General features: G+C 49.2%; 1 protein-coding gene across 3 annotated transcripts in view; it reads left to right on the top strand.

The window, feature by feature from the left end:
* The first annotated feature begins 269 nt into the window (after positions 1-269).
* Positions 270-21,601, top strand: part of kmt2a (lysine (K)-specific methyltransferase 2A) — a 61,888-nt gene continuing 40,556 nt past the window's right edge. For all 3 annotated transcript variants that reach the window (XM_015337457.2, XM_015337456.2, XM_015337455.2), the window contains exon 1: positions 270-567. In XM_015337457.2, coding sequence (XP_015192943.2) covers positions 322-567 — 246 coding nt within the window. In that variant the 5' untranslated portion in view covers positions 270-321. The remainder of the gene's footprint in view (positions 568-21,601) is intronic.

Below are 21,601 nucleotides of genomic sequence, written 5' to 3'. Positions count from 1 at the left end.
AAGGTTGCTAACCCCCCCGCGTCCTTTGGTTTACCCTGGCTGTGTATAGAGCATAATCTTGACATGGTTAATTATACTTGTAATTGTTCAGCTTTTGTTCCCGGGCCCAGCCCAGGACTGCGCATAGACGAGCACAGCGCAAGTGCCGTTTACGGAAGCGTTATGGAAAACACACGATCGGGGCTCCCCTTCATCCCCGCCCTGGAATCTGAATACGACATACTGTTGCTGCGCTTATGTAATGGTTGCTTGGTGAATACACAGGTTCGGGGCCGCGCCCCCTCAGCACCCTGATCTTAGGGCAAGCAGGCAGAGTGTAAAATGGCGCACAGCTGTCGGTGGCGGTTCCCCGCTCGGCCCGGAGGGAGTAGCAACGCGGGCAGCGGGAGGAGAGCGGGCCGGATCAGGGTCACCGCCTCGCTCCGGACTGGCTCCGGGCCCCAGCCGAACGCGAGCGGGCTCGGGCCGGGCTTTGACGCCGCGTTGCAAGTCTCCGCTGCCATCGGCAACAACCTGCAGAAATTTCGGGATGTTTTTGGGGAGGCGAGTGGCTCCAGCAGCGGAGAGGTAAGACAGCGGCGAGCTGGGGAGACAGTGGCACAGGGCGGGCTGGGTGAGCCTGCCTCCGAGCGCCTCCCGCATTGACCTCCGGGTCCAAATGCTGCAACTTTTTTTTCCTGCTACCATCTTCTCTGATCATGTGCTGTTTTCCTCCCAGGCGCTGGGGCTGATCTTAGTGGCGAACTATTTCAAACGCGTTAAGTGATGTTTGGAGAAGAGGAGGAAAAGCAAAAAGGTGGTGGGTGGGAGGTCTCGTTTGATTCAGTTATTTAATGGGAAAGGACGGATTTGATGGGAAGCAGATACGGGATGCAGCGCAAGTTTATTCCGGGGTTGTGCCGTTGTTTGGGAAGGGGAGGGGGTGCTGGTGGGGGTGATAAGAGCTGGGATACAAGCGATCTTCATCCCCCCCCCCCCGCGTTGGGGCAGTTAGGGGCTGCTGCAGATAGATGCTGCTCCGAGGGGCTTTTACGATCGGCGCGGCTCCCCTCCATTGTGCGGCGCTCAACTTTGCGCCGGGGACTGGACGGGCTCCGCACGGTCGGCGGGTCTGGGGAATTTTGCAGCTGCGTGGTTTCGCGTCGCCCGGTCCGCCTGAGCTTGCGGGGCTGAGCCGAGAGGGAGGGAGGGAGGGAGAGAGAGAGAGACGAGTCTCCCTCGGCCACCCCAGCCCCAGCCCCAACCCCAACCCCAATCCCGCCGCCTTCCCCAGCGTTTGCGACTGTGGCGACAGGAGGGAGGGCGGGGGATGAAAACAAAACGTCAACTCTCTCTTGACTCCGGGGTCCGCGCTGGCCTCTCAGCCCCCCAGAACCCCGCTGTCGGTCCTGAACCCCCCGGGCTGTTAAAAGCCCAACTTTGCGGTGGCATCGGAGGGGGGGGGGCGGGGGGCATTTCCCTCCGATGGTTGTTTTTGTCTCCGGTGGGGGGGGGGGGCGGCACAAGGTGCTGTGCCCGACAACACCGCGAAAGCCACACTGTGCCAACTGGAGGGGCTTCTTCTCTTCGTTTTTGTTTTTAGCATACGCCACAACGACGTCGCCCCCTTCCCGACTGCACGCCTGCTTAGTTTTTAAAAACGGGATGAGCCTCACGTCGCACCCCCCCCCCCCCCCCCAGCGCTTTTCTGTTCTTGGTTTTTGGGAGGTGGTGGGGGAGATACGTATCGATAAACGTTTGTCAGTATGTTAGTAGTGCGTATGTACGGAGTCCGTCCTGCTCCTCGTGTGCCCATTCACTCCGGTGCGCTGCGCTGCACGCCTACTTCCTCTGCCTCGCTACGTATTACAGTATCGGTGCTGATACATGAGAAAATGGGAGGTGGACTACCCCCCCCCCCCCCCTCCTTCTGCATAATATATATAGTGCGTAGCAGCGAAATCATGTCGGCAACGTGCTGGCGTTGTACAGGATGCGATATCTGGCGAATGATAAATATCCGCGGAAGAAGATGGCAAGAGTCGTTGGCTGATACATCTTAAAAAAAAAAAATAACAGGGGAAAGGGGGGAGGGAACCGAGCTCAAGTACTGGGATTGTAAAGCTGTAAGCTGTAGCAACGAGGCACAGTTTGACATCGGAACACGGTGTTATTTTTTTTGGGGGGGGGGAGGGGGGGCTGGGCTGGTGTTACAGTATAACCGCCGTCTTCCCTTTCTGTAGCGGAGAAAAAAAACCAAACTACGTGCTCTGAGCTGCGTGGACAGGTGAGGGCCGTTTTGAATGAGAAACCTCCTGCGCAGCAGAGAATTAAATATTTGCTTCGCAGGACTGAACTGTCAACAATCTCGCGTTAGCGGCTACATCACGGTCCTCCACCGGCAGCGTGAGCTTCTCAGCAAGGAAGAGGCTGTATGTGACCGTTGGCGTCTTTACGCCAGGGGTGTATTGCTTGGCTGTGGCACAGGAGTGGCTGGATGTAGTCGTAACTGCGCAGCACAGAGTCGTAACCCGTCCTGAAGTGAGGATGTGGTTATAGGGTTAACCCGAGTGTATACCAACATGAATAAAAATCAAGCGGAGCTCAGCTGGCGTGATTGTTGTTTTTGCTTTTCGACGAGGAGCACTGGGCTTGCTTTAAAAGACTCCCAAGTTCCCCCACGCAGGACCTTTCCCATCACCAACCCGAGAGTTAAAGAGGGGATTGAGGAAGAGCCTGGGAACCGACTAATTATTAACTGGAGCTTAGTTCTAGAAATCCAGATAAGTTCTTTCTTTGTCTTCTGCTTCCCACTTAATCTTTTATCAGCAATAAAAGTGCTTTATTTCCTCACAGGAAACTGATACCACCTACTTTCTTGGCTGTTCTGTTATTTTGCAATGACAGTAAATTTGGGGTTACCCTCTCTATTCCCGGGGAGCCCTAGATCAGTTAGTTTTAAGGGTAACCCCTTAAAAAAATAACCCATTTTTAGAGAATAGGAACTTGTAAGTTATTGATCAGGTAATCAAGTCAGTGGTTTAATTAAGGGAAGTCTGGTCCTTGAAGCCTGAAGGATAGTTGGTGTGGCATAATATCTAAATTGCTTAAATTTGAAAACATGTCCTTTAGTGATTGCAGTTATTTTTTTCCATTTTTTTTAGAGGATCTCAATTTCATGCTAATATAGAGATGATTGTAAGTAAGAGAAGGTCTTTCAGTGCATCCTGCCGATTTGGTAGCTGGTAGTTAATAGATCAGAGGATCTCATCCAGCAATTTCTTCAATGACATCAGGGAATTGCCTTCAGTTGTTCCATACTCCCACCACCCTTTGTGTAAAGAAGTGCCCCCCTGTTCTTGATGTTAAATGCACTTACACATAGTTTCAACTTGTGTCCTCTGGTTTGTGTTTCGCTGTTTATTTTGAAGAAGTCCTCTGTGCTGACTTGTTCAGTGCCTTTGAGAATTTTGAGTACTGCGATAGTTGCGCTATACAAGATGGTGGTGATAAAAATAACAGGGTTTATGGGGAACAAAATAGGGCTGGGGCAGACCACCAGAAATATTACTCAAAAGTGTCACAGATATAGTTAGGCTAACACAAAGGATAGCACAGTTTAAATAACTGTAAATTTAACACTATCTTGACGAAAATTGATAACTCGATGGGAGTCATGAATACGGGGACTGAGGGGTCCTCACCATCACCTTCACCTGTTGTTGTGCAGGGTTGGGACGAAAAACTATGAATCCAGATGGTTCCTTGTATTCTGACTGTTTCTTGGGGGCTGGTTTAAAAAAAAGACAACTAGTTTTTGCTGCTTTGCCGTTTTTCTTCCTTCGTAAAGGAGCTGTTCATAGGGTAAGACCTTATTCCACGAACAGCTGTCCCGTCGCGTTCTGCATTAAAATCGTCGTCTTCTGAGAGCGGCGACTGCTTCTCAGCTTCCCTCAGGATAGGAGACAAAAGAGCAGAGGGAAAGCTCTTGTGGTGCTGCATCCTGGACCTCATCTTCTTCATATTCATTGTCCACTTCCCCCTCAGCAATAAGTTGTTCTAGATCAGCTGTGGAGAGTTTGATCTTCTGTCCTCTCAGGAGTCGCTCCATCTCCTCAAGTGGCTGTGATCTCACCGGTTTGCTGGCACCCAGGCTTGTTCCAGCAATACAGCTTGCTTTCATTTTTTCTGCATCGTCTTGGATGGGGCGTACCGTCGACTCCTTAATTCCTGTCGCACGAACACGATATCCCATGTTCTTTCTTTACGTTCAAAACCATTTATGACATGTAGCTTCTCTTTGAGTGTTAAAGCCTCTCTTTTACGTTCACAATCTGCAGTTTTCTCACCAGGATGCTTCCCGTAAACATCCTTGTCACTTTGTCCTCCCGGATTGATGCCTGGCACGGCAAAATGTACAGAAAACCCCCCCGAAAATGACTTCTCGAAAAGCACTTCACAGCGAAGCAAGGGAGTCGACTGAGCATGTGATGTTGACGCGGAGACTCTGTTGGCATAAGCGTTGTGTTCCTCCACCCACCACGTCACTTAAAGTGTTGGGAATGGAATCGCTTAATAGCCAACACATCTGTGCGAAAGTTATTACCTATTCACCTATTCATCAATCGCGTTCCAGCCAGTTCGCGTTGAAAAAACACACGGAATAGCAGAAAAGCCTGTACTTGTATTGTGGGCCCTCTTAGTCCTATCTCTTCAAGACTAGAAAGGTTCAGAGAACTGGATTGGGGCTGTCCAGGTGTAGGGATACCTCCGATTAAGACTGAAAGTAAGTGGGTGAAGGGGAAAACATAGTTCCAAGCATTTAAATTCAGTAGCAAAATTCCCCAAATGTTTGACATTTCTTTGTAAACTCCTTGTATTGTTATTTTGTGAAAATGCACTGTTCTGTGTGCGTGGTTTATGCTTTGCAGGGCTGTCGGTCAGCGTGTTACTGCTTTCCCAGCTGTTGAAAAGCCCCAGTGGTTTAAAATCCAAAGTGATGCCTGTCCACTGTTTGCTCCCTTAAATGACTAAACCTGGTAAAACGTGAACCTTTTCTGTTTACTTTGCCGAAACCTGAATCCAACACCTTTAAGCCAGAGCTGACAAAGAGTTTGATTGTATTTTGTGGGCTCCGTAAGTGGATTTAGCTTGCCACGATATAAGGGTTCGCGGATTTCGTTTTTGGATTGTCCCTCTTGGCAGTGTTTTATACATCGGAGAAGCAGGGAGATCAGTGCAGGAGTTTTTTTGTGCGGTTTGGCTCTGTATGACACACTGTGTCCTTATCACTCTGTCACTTTATAAAGAGAATTTCTAAAGATAAGTTACTGGCTTTTTTAGTTGTACTGGCTCTGGAGTAGTGCTTTCCATGATGGCAAGACAACCAAAGAAGATTTGAAAAGGAGACTTTTTTTTTAATGAGCCTGACTCTTGACGCACGGGTGCTGGCCAGAGTAATTTTAAAGATGGTGGGCGACTAGATTTGTATCGGAGGGCACTTACGGTCTGTAGTCGAAATGCTTGGCCTGTTGAAACCCACTCGCGCCCAGTGGAAATGCAGTAGTCTACATTTACCTTGAAATCCCAAGCTTACATCAAGTGATTATTTTTTAGAAGCGCCATATACAAGCATCCAAAAGCCTGCTCTCATTTGTGCCTGATTTGTCCGATTAGGCTCGTGTGCTTCTGTTCTCCCATAGCCAGCTCCTTAAGGTATGAAATCCCTCTTCTCCCCCCCCCCGCAAGGGACATTCTGGAATAGCCAAGGCAACTCAGCCGGCATGACTTTGGGAAGTGGGAGGAAAGAGGAGCACCTAGTGGAAACGGCCATAACCATGCAAGCTCCACACAGACAGATGCCCGACCTGGAATCAAACTCGGGACCGTGGAACTGTGAGGCTGTGGTGCTCGTGATCTTGCCACAGTCTTGTGTTGTGTTGAGTTACAGTTTGCCCAAATGTATCGAGGCTCTGTGTAAATGGCTACTCAAAACCATGTGATTGTAATGCAGGGACAGTGATGTCCAGCCTTTTGGGTGCTGTGGTGCTGTTGCTCCATCCCACAGCAACAAAGAGTGCTTGAACTGATGGCCCATCTACAGGGGATGGCAAGACAGGGACCATGACCCGCCCATTCAGAGGGGAGCACTGTTTTCCTGGGAGGTGAAAGCAGGAGGTTGCTGGTTAGGGCATGTGGTGAGGTGCTTGTTTAAGTCCAGTGATTTCTGTTCCTGAGCCCAAGTGTCTATATATATAAATGCCAGGACAGTAAAGACCCTGTGCCTATTGGGGAATTTAACAAATGGCAGCCTACAGCAGAAACTCCTACTACGCCTCCACCCTCTGAAATTACTCTGGGCCTTGAAACAGCTGTCCATAGTCATGCGAGAAGCGAGAGGGCAGTGGTCTTCACAGCACAGTTTCCAAATGAAACCTGGACTTCTCTCTTGCAAGTTGTGAATTTTGGGAGTTAGGCCGAGGGGATAATTATTTTCGGGGGGAAACCCGAAAGGGACAGAACGTCTCTCTCCCTGTTCGGTCGTTTTTCCCTTCTGACAAAGCTGGCCGGCCGGCCCCCAGCACGTTGACATGTGCCGGCGGGTTCTGCAGCCAGGGAAACGTGGGCCTGTTGGAAAGCCAGTCCTGCAGTGTGGGAGGCGGCCTGGTGCGTCATAAGATACCTGACGACTGGCCAAACGCGCACGGTGCCAAGAGAGAGGAGACTGTGCGGGAGGGCTCCTCGTCCTCCTCCGCGTCCTGTCTGCCTGGCTGCCCGTGGAGAGCTGGCACGGAGCTTGAACTGACCGACCGCGGAGGTGTGGAGCAGGGGGGACAAGGATGGCACACACCCCAGCCCGTCCCAGTTCTCAAATCCCAGAGGAGTTCACGAGGCGCAGAAGCGAACGCAGCTTTGTGACGTCGCTTTTTTGGGGGGGGGGGGCGGTCGCTGGCGTGCCCGGGCTGAATCGTTCCGCCTCAGCGCAGCCTGCTGAGTTGGCACCAGAGCTCGGGGCCAGCCTGCGCGTCGAGCAGGAGGGCACCTCTTGGCAGCCAGACACAAGTTGCCCAGACCAGTTCTGTCTGCTAGGACCCACACAGCCCAACTTTGTCCTTTTTATCTTTGCCCTTTTAGACACAACTCCCGACCTTTGCTCGATAGAAGTGGTGAAAGACGATTCTTTGCTAACTTGTTCTGAGTTTCTGTAGTGTTGGTAGAGATCTTATCTGAGGTGTGACTTTCTTTTTGTTTTGTTTTTTGGTGCTTCACTTTGAGGGTTTGTGCCGGAACTCACTGGGGACTTGTGTGAAAGTACAAAAGCATCACGCTGTACTGAATTTTGCCCACCAGGGCTGTGACTCTTTTTGTTCCTAAAACTGGCATACTTCTATTTGTGTCTGTTTGGTCATCTGTTCTCAGCTGGGGGTGGTTACTTATATAATTCTGCCTGATAGTTTTTATTTCTGGAGATTGTTTTCTGCTGTGAGCCTTCTTGGATGAAAATCAGGTGAGAGATGGGACACAGCAAAGTAACCACAATTTAAATGTGTGCTGGTAAAGGGGTGAGTGGTAGCCATTTAAGTACAGACTTTGATCTCTGTTTAATGTCTGGACAGCTCTTGGTTGGTCGAATTAGATCAAATCCGAGATTTAGGTAAAAACTCAGTTTATCTCATTGCCCCTTTGACTATCCTGAGCGACTCCCCTGCAACGGGGAGCTGATGATCCGAGAGCAGCAGATTTGAGGAGCGTTAACTGAACTTTTGTGCCCAGAGAGAAAGCCATCTGTCTTTTCCTCCCCCCCCCCGCCTCTTTCTGATTGTCCCAGTCAGCGCGAGAAGGGAAGAGGGTGTCTGGCGCTGGTCTCCCCAAAGGATGCAACTGGAGTTGTCTGACAAATGGGACAAAGCTGGGAGAGGTCCGAGAGAGTGTTCCCGCTCCCCGCGCACCGGGCGGATGAAAGGAGCGGTGAATTGCAGGAGGATTGTTTACCCCCTTGGGTTTGTGGCTGGTAGGAGTCCAGCAGGTGCAAGGCCTCTCTATGTGCGAGTTCCTCCCCTTCCTACCCCTCCTCCTTCTCCCCGCCACTCCCCACCCCCAGACAGAATCGTAGTGGATCGTAGCGGGAAGCTTTGTGTCTGCTTTTGATCTCCGCTTTAATAACGCGGCGCCTGAAAGAGCACGGGCGCTTTGGTATCAAAGATGAGGAGATGAGGCGCAGACCCTTGGGGGGTGGGGGTGGGGGTGGGGGGATCAGTCACAGGCTCCCGTTCCAGTCTTCCTCTTCTCTTGCTTGGAGAAGGCAGGGTTGGAGCCCCCTGCACCCAGCAGCCTGGTCCGGACAGCTCCGGCGGGTCACGCATGGGGCTGATCTCCTTTGGCCAATCCGTACCTAATGAGACAGTGCGTCTCGTTTCTGGGGAACGGTCTCGTCTCTTTTGTCGAAGCCTGAGTGATCTTTGCCAGCTGAGGGCTTACAGCTGAGGTGAGCGAGAGTTCAGTGTCGGTCCCCTCCTCCTGGGTGCATGCTAACACTGGTGCATAAAGCAGTCAGCTGGGCTTGTAAAAGGTTTGGCTTTTTTTTTTTCCCCCTCTCACGGAGACCTGTGTGGGCTCTGGTTTGAAGCAGTAGCCTTTCTGTGTTCTAGGAGTCCTTACCCTCTGGTCTGACCACAGTTGCTGGCGTCTGCGGTACACACAGCCATCAGGAGTTTCCCTGGGTCAGGATGCTGGTGTTCCAGCGGGATGATGTCATCACCATATATGAATGAGCTCATTCTCCACTGAAGTTCCAGGAAGAGGGTTAGCTCACCGTGCTCGTGACAGCTTGCTCTGTGTCCTCCTGACCGTCGCGGTCTGATTTTAATCTAAGTACAGTGGTCCTCCTTTTCATGTTCATGCTAGGCAGCAGTGAATCTGTGCCTGGTGCCCGAAAACGTTGGTTCTGTCAGTAAAAAGCCAACGCTTGTTGTAGTCTTCCCTTAAAGTTAGAGCTGGGTCAGATGTGTTCAGGTCTGCCGTTTGTCAAAGAAAAACATTGCATGCAGTGTTGTGCCCTGTGACAAGAAATTGATTTGTGGGATGCGGTCTGAGAAACTGAGATTGCAGGTGCGCACGGGCCTCTGGTGGCCCCCAGCCTGCCAGTGTGCCGAGTGACTTGTCTGTGATGTGAGCCAGTAAACTAGTGGAGGCATGTGGACACCTCCTTGCAGTAAGAGAAATGCATCACGTTCGAACCTGGAATCCCCCTTTAGTGGAAAGAGATTTTTTTTTTCAAAAGTCTGGTGAGTCATAGTAAGAGCTTGTGGTAGTGATTAAAAAGCAGTTTTGTCCCTTTGACACAGATTTTTAAGGTGATTACCACAGTAAAGACGGGCACGGGAGTCTAGTGCGATGGTCCTGAATCAGATTGCTGGTGTAACGAAGCAACCTTCAAAACTGCTGGAAGAAAAACTGTTTCTCATTTCGTTGCACTGGCACCGAGAGGACGTTCTCACGTTGTGCCAAGTACAGCGCTGCTGGGTGGAGCTCCAGCCGAGCAGGAGACACCGACCTGTCCGTCTGAACGCGCGAGAGAGCAGGACGGCCGTCGGAGCGATGGATTCACAGGAAGCTGCAGTCCTCCAGGGGAGGCCCCCCCTGCGGGGAGAGCATGGGGCCGCGGTTCCGCGCGGGGGGTGTTTTTCGCCGACCTGTTTGCGTTAATAAACTACTCGAGCTTCCGCTTCTCAACGGCCTGAGGTTGGCAGTTGACAGATCATTGCCCAGATCGAGTCAGAGCGAAACCAGCTCGTCTGACCTGCCGCTGCTGGGATGTTGTGGAAAGTTCACTGCTTATCTCCTCCTGCTGCATACTGAGCAGCCTGCGCCCTGGGAAATATCGCAGCTCCTGGCACGCCTTTGCATCTTTAACGCAGCCGCCATGCATTTGCATCTCCAATCATAGATTCATTTCAATGATCTGGATTTAAAACCCTGCATAGCTGTGTTTAAGGGCGGTTTTTAACCATGCACCTGCCTGCGGTTCTTTGTGTTAAACCCTTAACCCTTTACATTCAAGTCCCGTGCGTCGTGGGTTTGTGTGGGCTTTTGTCCGACAGGAATTCACAGGTCTCTGGTTGGCCCTGTTGGTCTCCGCCTGGAGAGCTGGGTTGCTGGTAACCCCTGGTCTGGTCAAGAAGAGGTTCAATTAACAAAGCATTGTGGGCAAAGGTTAAGGTCATGTGTTTCGGCTGGCATCGTGTGGTCTTACATCATTTGAAGAGGCAGGTTAAGAAAAAGCCACTATATATATATAAACAGAATTAAAAGGTTAATTTAATTTTTTTCAAGGCTTTTTGTATTCTAGATCCTCAGAGCCCACAGCACGGGGTCATCCCTGTCAGTGGGGGGTTCATCAGGAGTGTCATTTTGTCTTAGTGCTGGCTCTGCAGCTTTGGAAAGGGCTGCACTGATCCAGCAAAGCTACCAAGAGGTGGAGATGGGCAGCCGATTGCTCAAGTGGCTTGATAACATGAGTAGACTACTCCCTTCAATGACTACAGCTGTGCACCGCTTGGTAGCTGTTGACATGTTTGACTTCTGCCTTTTTTTCCTAATTTTCTGATCTTGGACAATCTTCCTGTAGTCAGCATATTAGCGTAGAGGTCTGCAGCCAAGGGGCCTCAAGCATGTTTCGTAGACCCCCCTAATCACCTGTTTCTAAAGAGGGCTGACACGTTCACGTTTATTGATCCATTGAGCAAGTTGTGCGTTCAAACAAGAAAGTAGTTCTTAAGGGCAGATGTGTATTCTATTTTATGTGTGTCGTGGTCCCTTAAATATTTAGTTTAACTGATTACGTGCTTCTTGTATTAAGGTATTGTATATTCATCTACAGTTTTGTGTGCTTTCTTATTATTTAGAGGATAATGGGTTGAACTTGTCTTCAGTGAAAGGCCCGCCTAATAAGCTGATCTGTAATCTGGTTTCCAACAAAATATTTCTGTGAACAACCTTTTCTGTATTTTGCTGAAGCCTACACACTTCACTGTGAGCGTCTCTATTGGAATGACATACTTTAGGTAGGTTAGGAACATTTACAAAGGAGAGGAAGCTATTGAGTCAGTCTAGCCTATGTGGTAATTAGAGCCCAGGATTTTATCCAGCTGTTTCTTTTTATCCAGATGTTTCTTGAAAGCTGCTGGGGTATTGGCTTTAACAGCGTAACTGGGGTAGCTTCTTCCAGACCCCCACAGTCCCTCCAGTCTTCAGTTTTCAAATACACTTGCCTTTTTTCAGGATGTGTTTCACATTGACTGCTGTTGTGTATGTCCAAATGGGATTGTTTCACTGTTGGCATCATAAATCACTTCATGTGAAAGAGCCACATTTGCACGCTATGCTGAATCTTACAGCCTAGGGAGTTTGGTTAAAGCAACCATGCATGCTTCTCCTAGATAAACTAGTTAGGAGAAACCTTTACATTTCAAAAAGTAATTCATTTACAAAGTGCAGCCATTGTTTTTTGCCTCTGTCCCCTGGTTATGTTCGTTCTTGCCCATAGTTTGCTTTCAAATGCAGGTTTACAGCACATTTGTCAGAATGTAAAGATATCGGCAGCTGCACAAGTTTGCTAGAACAAACTGTGTGTGAAGGGGATGGACAGCTGCCACTGAGCATAAAATATAAGGTAGTCTGTATAAGGTTAGAGTCCTTTTAATACCAGCTTTGGTTTCCAAGGAGTTACAGCAAGACAAGATTTGTGAAGCATGAATAATACTCCATGGATAAAGCAGCAATGAAAACAATTGATTCAGACCAGATGGAGGCTTTAATCTGGGATGTTGACTTCTCTTGATCGTGGCTGTCTGGACCAGTGCAGAGTCGGAGTCCTCAGAGCAGGCCAGCATGCCCCAGTAGCGCGATTCAAAGCTGTGAGCTGCTCGGATTCTCCGGAAGGTTCCTCCGCCTGCCCTTCGAGGGTGGTGAGCTGGCAGGAACGGGAAGACCGCCTCTCCTCGGGGGGGGGTCCCGTGACCACCCCGCTCCGCGGTGGACACAAGATGATTTCTGTACGTCGTCGTGCCGGAGGATCTGTGGCTCTGCGCCCGGGAGGCGTGCGATCCTGACCTGGGAGCGCGGGGGAGTCAAGTCGAGTCAGCGGAGGCAGCGCGGGGATTCCTTCGGAAAACGCAGCCGTGCCCTGCCGAAAAGGGGCATGCTCCAACGAGTTGATGAAAATTCCCTGCTGTGCCGTGACAAGCTGGTTCAATTCCGCCGCCTGGGCAGGGAACACCTCTTCTTGGGGAGGCACAGCACCAGGTGGCACGCCGACGACAAACCCGGCTCACAATTGGGTCTGGTAGAGAGGGGGGGAGCGCGTTTCCATATAGGGAAGGAAATGTCAGAGGTTTAGTTTTCCTTAAAACTAGGAAAACTAGAGGTGAGTCGAGTCGAGAGGTTGGCTTTCCCCACCTTTTTTTAATGAAGACTTTAATGCCGACAGACGACTGTGCCGGCAAAATAAAAAGAATAGTTCTTACACTTATATAGCGCTTTTCTGGATACTCCACTCAAAGCGCTTTACAGGTAATGGGGACTCTGCAGTCATAGTGCGCCAGTACACTCACCACACATCAGCTATCAGTGGGGAAGAGAACAGAGTGATGAAGCCAGTTCATAGATGGGGATTATTAGGAGGCCATGACTGGTAAAGAACAGGGAAAATTTGGCCAGGACACCAGGGTTACACCCCTACTTTTTTCAAGAAACACCCTGGGATTTTTAATGACCACAGAGAGTCAGGACCTCGGTTTTACGTCTCATCCGAAGGACGGCACCTGTTTACAGTATAGTGTCCCCATCACTATACTGGGGCATTAGGACTCACATGGACTGCAGGGTGAGCTCCCCCTGCTGGCCCCACTAACACCTCTTCCAGCAGCAACCTTAGTTTTTCCCAGGAGGTCTCCCATCCAGGTACTGGCCAGCCTCACGCCTGCTGAGCTCCAGTGGGTCGCCGGTTGTGATCTGCAGGGTGATATGGCTGCTGGTAGCTGAAAGCTGTACCCAGACTCTGCTCTGCTCTCCACCTCGTCCGGCCCGGCCTCTTCCTGTCCAGCCCTGCGACCCCTGCCTGTTCCTCTGCCTGCGCTTTGGACACCATGGGGGCGTCGTACCTGTTCTCGCCCGGCCAGCTGCTGGCAAGTCTATAAATAAATCATGAACTAATTGAATAAAGAATAAAGGGCCGAGCACTGAGCTTGTCAGCGTACGAACAATAAAGCCCTTCTCTCTCTCCTTGCTTTCCCGTTCCCTCTCTCTGACTGTTTTTTTTTAATCCGTTGCTCAGAAACAATAGTCTTACTGTGAAGCCAGGTACCACGAGCATGATGTCACTTGTTTCAACTCCAGGCGCCCTTTCTTTTGGGCGACGGGAGCGCAAACCATCCCTGTCTCACTGTATACCTGTCTTTCTTGACGGTTTTCAAGGCGTTGCTGCGGGTTCGGGTTGTGGAGACTTATGGAGATTTGCAGCGGGGAAATACGAACTCGGGGTGGGGGGGTGGGGATACAGTGTTCCGATTGTTAAAAAGTAATTATATTAAAAACCTGGGTCACTGGTCGCTCTCCATGACTGATGATGGGGAAAGCACAAGGCTGGGTCTAGATTCAGCAAGTGGATGTGAATGAGGGATCTGTGGTACCTTAGCAAATTGAGGGCTTGCCTTCATTCTCTACAGAGGTTCACCCCTTGTACAGCTTCGTCAGAACTCATCATCTGGGTCATGAGGGCGCCCCCTATAGGATCCATGCATTCAGGGTCTCCGTAGGTGGTGGCCTGTTGGATAATTGAGCCAGATTCTAACCTGCCTGTAGTTTTTTTTTCACTCTTCAGATGAGAGGTATGGCTCCAATTAACTACAGCTGTAATTTACCACTCCAAACTACAGCCAGCCACACACAGACACGATCTAGATGTGTGTTTGAGAACCAGGAGTATTGACAGAAGAGCATGTTTGTAAAACAAAAATGGAAATAGACACGTGTTGGAGCATTTCCAGCTTCATTACTGTATACTGTTTGAAAGTCAGCAATGGTTACTATACCTTAAGCATGACTCATTACGGGTACCAGACCTGATTTAATTTGCTAGCAGTAAGTGTTCAAAATTCCAGTGTATTATTTCAGTGTCTTTTAATACTATGGTGAAGGTACAACCACCTGCATCAGGCTTTGATATTTTCCAGTGACAGTCTCGAAAAACAATTGATTGCATGGGTTAACCATTTATTTTTGGTTTTCTCTGAATAATAGAAGTGCTCATTATATTGTACGAATGGTCCCTGTGAGAGAGATAACTCAAAGGGTTTTCATTGTTGAACACTTATTTACAAGCAACGTCCTGACAGGCCATTTAACATGTTTAAATAACATAACAAAGGTAAACCTTTTTTTTTTGTTTCTTTTCTTGCTTATCCTTGTTGTAACCCATGCTTAAGCCGCACAGAGCTTAATTTCACTGACACATTTGGCACAGCCAAATGTTCCTTAATTGTTTTGAGTAGGTAATAAGTAATTCTGTTAAATACAAAGCAAGCTGTTCCCCCCGACAAGAGGGACTCAAAAATGCAGTTAAATCTGAGAACAGGAATCGCTCTTTGCACAAAGGGTTGGGGGGGTATGGAACAGGCTGCCCAGCTTGTGCTGTTGAAGTCGATACCCTGGCTTCTTTCACGAAGAGGCTGGATGAGATCTTTTGATGGATGCCAGCTGCCAAATGTCGTTCAGTAGACCTGTGCTGGAAGGGCTTGGAAAGTTTTTTGTGATATATTGCCCTTTCTACCGTGCTGCTTCTTCAGTAATAACAGTGGTTATGCCGTGAAGAGCTGCACTCTGAGGAGTCTCGGGCAGCGTCTCTGCACGCGTGAGGTTCCCGCGGAGTCCGCAGATAAGGGGCACGTGTGCGCTGAGTGCCGCGCAGCTGGCGCCATTGTGTGGTTTGTTTTTTGGTCTCCGGATGTTGCTGTGCGAACGGGCGGGCAGGAAGGTGGCAGCAGATAGAAACGGCACCTAGAGAGGTTCCCCCGCACGCTGAATTCCCAGAATCTCTCCAACTGCTGCTCAAACGGTTTACAAAACGTGCCTAGCTGTGTAACAGCAACAGAACTCACATTACCTGAAAGCTCGACGTGTAGCTTTCAGCCCTGTATTGTTGATTCTGTCTCCCCCTTTTTGTTTTAATTTGTTTTTCACATGTCCAAGGAAGCTAGCAGAGTCACAGAATTCTAAAATGCACAGTTAAAAAAGCGCGGATAGTTTTCATCCTGTAGCACAGCAGACATTTAGATAAGGCAGAATGCAGCTGAATAAGGTGCTTGTGGGGATAAATGGAAATGCGTCCTTATTAAAAGCAGAGTACAGTTTTGTAAAAGTCAGGTAAAGTGGTAAAACGTCAGAAATATCTCTGTGTGTTAAATAACGCAATATTATAATAATAATAATAATAATAAAATAATAATCCTTTGTATTTGTACTGCACGTTTCTATGATAAGTCACTTCACAGTCTTTAATGATTGCAGTTTGCTGTTGTCATCGTACGTTAGGACAGATTGTACAGCTATCTGTGGTCCAGACAGGCTGGTTCTGAAGAACAGTACCGGCGTATGGAGCACTGGTTACAGTTCTGGATATGTAACTGCAAGGTCTTGGGTTCCAGTCCCAGGTGAGACATCGCTGTTGTACTCTGTAGCATGGTGCTTCACCCGAACTGCCCAGCTGGATGAACGGGAGCCAATATCGGTTGTTTGGGATGAAAGCGGCAGGCAGGTAAAGGAGTTGGGCCCTCTCTCGCCACACGTGGTCAGTGTAGGAGACGAGCGAGAGGACAGGAGTGACTCATTGGCCACTGCGGGCCGAGGGAAGGGAAGGAGAAACGGGACCACCTGAGCTAGAGAGCAGTACCAGTACGTTAAGACTTAATCGAAAACATCAAGGTTTTTGGGTGTGTGTTTTTTTCTAGAAGATTTGTGCGGCAGAAAAAAAAACGTTTCATCAGACCTCAGTAACCCGTTACGCGCAGTTCCCTGCTCTTGGTTTTCACAGTCGCCACATGAAACGGCTCTGAGCTTGTTTTGATCTATCTGTGATTTTCTGTGCAGCACTGGGTGAGTCACTCCCTGTCACTCCCTGCCTCGTCATCTGTGACCCTCAGTCCCGGAGCATGTACTCCCCAGCGGAAGAGCAGGAACTCGTTGACCCTGCTGCAGTGAATCTGCCTGGTGGGAGATCATGGTGTTCACTGCATCTCCGGATACCACAGGGAACCAACATCCTACTTGTTTTGGATTTGTAAAATGCGACTGGAGGAGAGCAATTCGATCTCGGTTGTTGATTTCCTTTGGTTGGGAAATAAAGAAAAAAACTCACTGTCTGACTGTACCCAGTAGGATTCGCAAACAGTAAATGAACAGTTTATTTGTGATCAGACATCATTCAGGACTGGCAGGTGAGCCCAAGCAGTAGATAATAAGAATAAACCTACAAGAACTGCAGCTTCAAAGAACTGAAATGAAGTGTGTTCGAAAATAAAAGCAAGTTTTGGCAATTAGTCAACCTCAAATGCTAGTATATATACGGGGTGTGGGTGGTTGGGTAGGGGGACACTTTAGAATATTCTGAAAGATAAGTCATGATTGAAAGGCACTCAAATTGGAAAACTGAAAGGAAGTTAACATGGTATTATCTATGGGGTACTATGTACATGTAGTATATATGAATGCATGGTCAGAGCATAGGAACAGCTGGTTGCACAGAAGGAGAGAAAACTCTACAGCAGTTACTAGACATCTGGCAGCGAGAAAGACTTAACACACGATTTCTGCGTTTGTTTTGTGCCTCACTGAGAAATAAAGTTTGGGTGATGAGCACAAAAAGCACAAAGACCTGCTAGTACCATAACAACAGAAGAAGGAACCTTTTCCGAGTGTTAGCAGTGGAGTAGCTGTGGGGGGATGGAAGTCAGGAATGAATGAAGGCAATGAGTAATCTGCGTGCTTTGACTGGGTTGAGCAAAAATAACATCCTGCTGTCTAGAGGTGGGCTACAAGCAAAGTAAACAACAAACAAGCTGTTCACCGTCTCGCTGTTAAAGGACTATTTCATCTGCCAAGTTGTGGCACTAATTCGTCTTTCCACGTTAAGCATCAGCAAAACACTAATTTGATGAGCAAGGGTTGTACGAGTTGCCTGGAGACTCCCAGATCTCACAGTCACAGCTGAGAGGGTAGGTGGAACTGGGAGTGCAGACAAAATGGAAATCTGTGCAGGGACTGGACTTGGGTAAAGAGATGCTGAGGTTTGGGATGAGCAGCTGTTAATTCTGGAACCATATATAGCACTGGCAGTGTGGGAGGGCTTGTAGATTGTGGTACCTCCCAGATGACTTCTCAGATCGAGGAGAGCTCACACTCCGGAAAGTTTGTGTCCGACGCGTGGCCAAGCTGTGGCTGAGGATCTGTCATTGTATACACATCTGATTGCCAGTAGTTTTAAGATTCGACCTTCCAATGCCTTTCTATACCCGCACAGGCCGAATAAGGTCAGAGCCATTGATCTCCTGCCCTTTCCTGTTGGAGGTGTGGCAGGTTTTTCGCTGATGTCACTGCAGGCCTGCAGATTCGTCCCAAGAGAGGACGCTGGTCAGTCAACACCCACCCTGCTCGGTGCTTTGCCCCGGTGTGTTTCGCAGCTTGGGGAATGTACCAGTAGCTGTGGGCTAGTGACGATTTTAACCTCTGAGCTGAACAGGCGCATTGGCTGATGCCCTGGCTTTTTGTAACGAATCCCACTGGTGCTGTGAACTGGATGCATCGTGTGCCCTAAAGGTGTGATCCAGTTGTACATTGTCGTAATTCCCCCCCCCTCTGCATTTCGTGAGATACAGAAGTGGAGGCTACTGCCCCATTACAAAGTGTTGGGGGCATTTCGCTGACTAAGGTCTTGACCATTCTCAAAAATTGATGTAGGCTTGTCTTCGGCCCAGAGGGCCTGCCTACATGTTGAGGGGGGTGCAGAACCATGGTTAAATATGGGTCCCTCATGACCACAGTGGTAGGTGTGTGGACCAAATGACCAGATGCACTGTGGATGCTGATTCATTGGGTTAGCCCTCGGTGTCTGATGCTAGTGAAATAGTAGTGATGGTGGAGCACATGGAGCTCTTGCTCAAAAATGCATTGAAGAAAAGAAACGCGACATACAGGCCTTTTTGTTCCAAAACGTTTATAGCTCTATCCATCTGTTTCCCGCATGTTGTGGTGAAGCAGGTTTGTGTCATTCCTAAAAAGAGCCTGCATTCTTGTGGAATAACGCTGCTATTTCTCCCGGAAAAGAGCCAGAATGTGTGGCTTTCTGGTGGACGGGTGGCTTTGAGCGAGGCTGATGAAAGTCAGAAGGCTGGCTTCGGTTTCCTTTCACTCAGCTACCGCCTCGAGCTGTTTTGTCGCCCGTTTTCTGTCTCCTCCTGCGCCCCCCCCCCCCACACCACTTATTCCTGTTCCCAGCGACACTTTGCCCCCCTCTTCTCCTCCTCTTTGTCACCTTGTGTTCCGTTCTGATTTCCCGAGCGTATCCCCTCTTATCGGCCCTCCTCCACCCCACCCCCCCCCACCATTTTTAACGAGCTGCGCCTTTGCTCCCCCCCCCCATCTCGCGCGCGGAGGTGTGCGAGTTCTGCCGCGAGGGCGCCTGTGTGTGTGCGCGCGTTGCGACCGTATGGCGTGTCGGGCCCCTCCGCGAGTCCCTTTGTCGAGGTGGCGAGGCTGCGGGGGGGCTTCCCTCCCTCTCGTCTCCTCCTTCTGTCTCCCTCAGATGTCCCGGGAGGTTGTTTACATCTCGCAGCGCTCCTGGCGTGAGGGGGGAGGACAGGCCGGGAGTGTGAGCGCGAGAGAGCCTCGCTGTGCGGGAGAGGTGTCGGTGTCTTTGAGGGCCGCTTGTCAGAAAGACTTCAGGCCATTGATTTTCCTCCCTCCCTTCACGCACGGCACCGAGCACTTCAGGCCTTCTTAAAAGCTGCTGCTTTGTGCTTGTCAGCGGTATGTTTGACCTACAGTTCAGTGTTTCCTAATCGTTTCTTTTCAACAGGAGGGGCGCGGGGCGAGGGTATAGAGACCTGTGCGATAAACCAAGAAGCGAGTTGGCCCTGCTTGCAGCCTGAGTTGCGGACGGGGAGTCTTGCAGACGTACTGCGTGTTGTTTCCGGACCGGAGGGATTGGAAAGCGTGGTGCTCTGGTGGGCCCGAGTTAGGCCCTTATTGGGAGTGTGATCTAGTTCGAGTTGGGGAAAAGCTGTGGCCAAGCTTGAGGGCCCGCAGGGGCTGGGTGGGCACACCCCCCCTTTGAGATGGGCATGGGCTGCCCCCCCTCCCCCAGAACGCCCGTTACGCCGAAGAGAAATTCGCAATTCCTGTGAATATATGTGCACAGTTGTTGCAGTTCAAAAGGCAAAAAAAAAAGTGTTCCTCCTGCTTCTGTGATACCTTCAAGTCTTAAGTGCAGCATGTCGGAATGAATTTGTGCAGCTAAAAACTGAGGTTGCTCATATGAACAGAGTCTTGCTGAAGGTGCTGGTAACTGGAGTTCCAGTGTGGCCCTGTGAGTAGTGTATAGGAAAAGGAACACCTTTCAAGGACAAAATAAAAACCAATACCGTTATTTCCTTTCAATCTTAGTTGCTGGTTTGCAGGCACAGCTGAGGCACAGCTCGTTCATCCTGGCAGCAGAGCCGGAGAGATTTGTTTACAGTATTTTTCCCCGGGAAGCAGAGAAGACGCCCGGTGAGGTGACCTGGCCTCTGAGCTTCAGACAGGTATCTGTAGCAGCGGCTGTTGCTAGGCTGCGTGATGCAATTGGTGACATCACACAGCAGGCATCTGTGCTGGGGGGAAAATTCGCTGTTGGTGGCTGAAGTGAGGAACATCCTTTTGAGCCCTGGTGAAGCAGTGTGTACTGAGTATTCACGGACTTTGAGTTTCACTGTGATGATGCAGGTTTATACTGCATCCAGGAGAGATCGCAATATACTTGTGCTGTGCCTTCTTTTATGTACATTTTATTTCAAAGTGTGCCCTTGCTTTAATTTTTCACAAAGTGATTTAATGTTGAAGTAGGGAGCTGCGTCAGCTTGCGTAGGCTGCACAGCAACAAGTAAAGGTGTATTCCATGCTGAAAGAGAAGAAAAGAAACACAACATGGAGAGATCAGTGTGATTATGGCCCTTAGAGGTGAAATGAGAAACTATGGGCTTGGAAGAGATCTTTGGTCCTCACAGCCCTGACATGTTCCCTGAAGCAGTCTCCCACTCTTCTTCCTGTTTCACCAATGTAGACAGCTGGGCATTTTCTGCAGCTGCAGTAATTAAGGTTGCTGGAGGTACAAGATGTCATCTGACTGATTGGGAATTGTCCAGAGGGGCCTTGAATGTGCATTGTATTGCATATATATTTACTGGTGATCCAGCAAGTTTTTATGTTGATTTTATGTTGTTTTGGGTTTTTTTAAGAGTGTACCTTTATTTATACCCGTAAACATGAATATGACATGTATATTTTTGGGCACAAGATTACACGCTTTTGCTGGGGTGGTGAATTAGAACTGCTTTTCCATCAGTGAAGTGTGAATGAGCTCAGTGAAGGGCTTCCTAGATGCCTAAATTGGGATAATCTCTGCCTGACCTTACATTTCCAATTACTCCTGAACCACAAGATAAGTGCACATCTGCCATTATCTCAGCCTCCTGATACACCAGATCACAGTCAGATAAGACTGGGACTTGACTTTCATTTTCTAGTCTCTGAATTTCTGTATGAGAACCATCAGAAAAATATTCCTACAGCTCATCTGGGTAACGAGAGCTCGTTTGTGCCTAGTCTCTTTCACACCAGTCACTGTTTAATGAAAGTTTAAGCTGATTCACATGTTGATGTGAAAACCTGGTCTGTTTTAATTGATTAATTGTGTGTGGTGGACTGTGGCCTCTTTTTTAAAAAAAAATGCCGGGACACTATCTCCTCTTGCAAAGGGATCATTGCTTGTCGATGTCAGTGAATTCTGGCCCGATTGATAATGTATACCTCAAACCGCACCAAAGTTGTCTGTGACTTGGCTGGGACTGTTAAACGACAGACCGCGACTCTGCGTGGGCGTATTTTAACGCCCATTGTCTACGACAGGTTTCGTTTTATAAACTTGGTGTAGAGATATGACTGGACAGGAGTTAAAGCCCTCCACTTGCCCCTTCCCAACACCGTGGCAATCAGCCATCAGTTGCATTCTGGGAATCCTCAGACTCGACTTCCTGCCAAGTGAGCTGCTCCTGCTAAAACTGTGACTGGCCGCTGAGAGTGAGGGGTGAAGATTTTGAGCATCCTCAGTGCCTCGCAGGGAAAAGGCAGGAACAGTGTCCTTATTCATCAGCCTTGAGTTACAGGGGCAACTGTAACTTTTTTTTTTAACCATTTTCACCATTTTTAAAGGTTCATCATGTACCAATGAGTCACAAGCATTGGTTGGAGTATCTTAAAACATTTGTTTGCTTCTCATCATTCTTCCCATTTTCCTACAAAATTTTAGCGTGATGCT

The sequence above is a fragment of the Lepisosteus oculatus genome, chromosome 23, assembly GCF_040954835.1.
Source record: "Lepisosteus oculatus isolate fLepOcu1 chromosome 23, fLepOcu1.hap2, whole genome shotgun sequence".
Classification (NCBI taxonomy): domain Eukaryota; kingdom Metazoa; phylum Chordata; class Actinopteri; order Semionotiformes; family Lepisosteidae; genus Lepisosteus; species Lepisosteus oculatus.
Note: the sequence above shows the minus strand (reverse complement) of the source record. Positions and strands in the feature narration are given on the sequence as shown.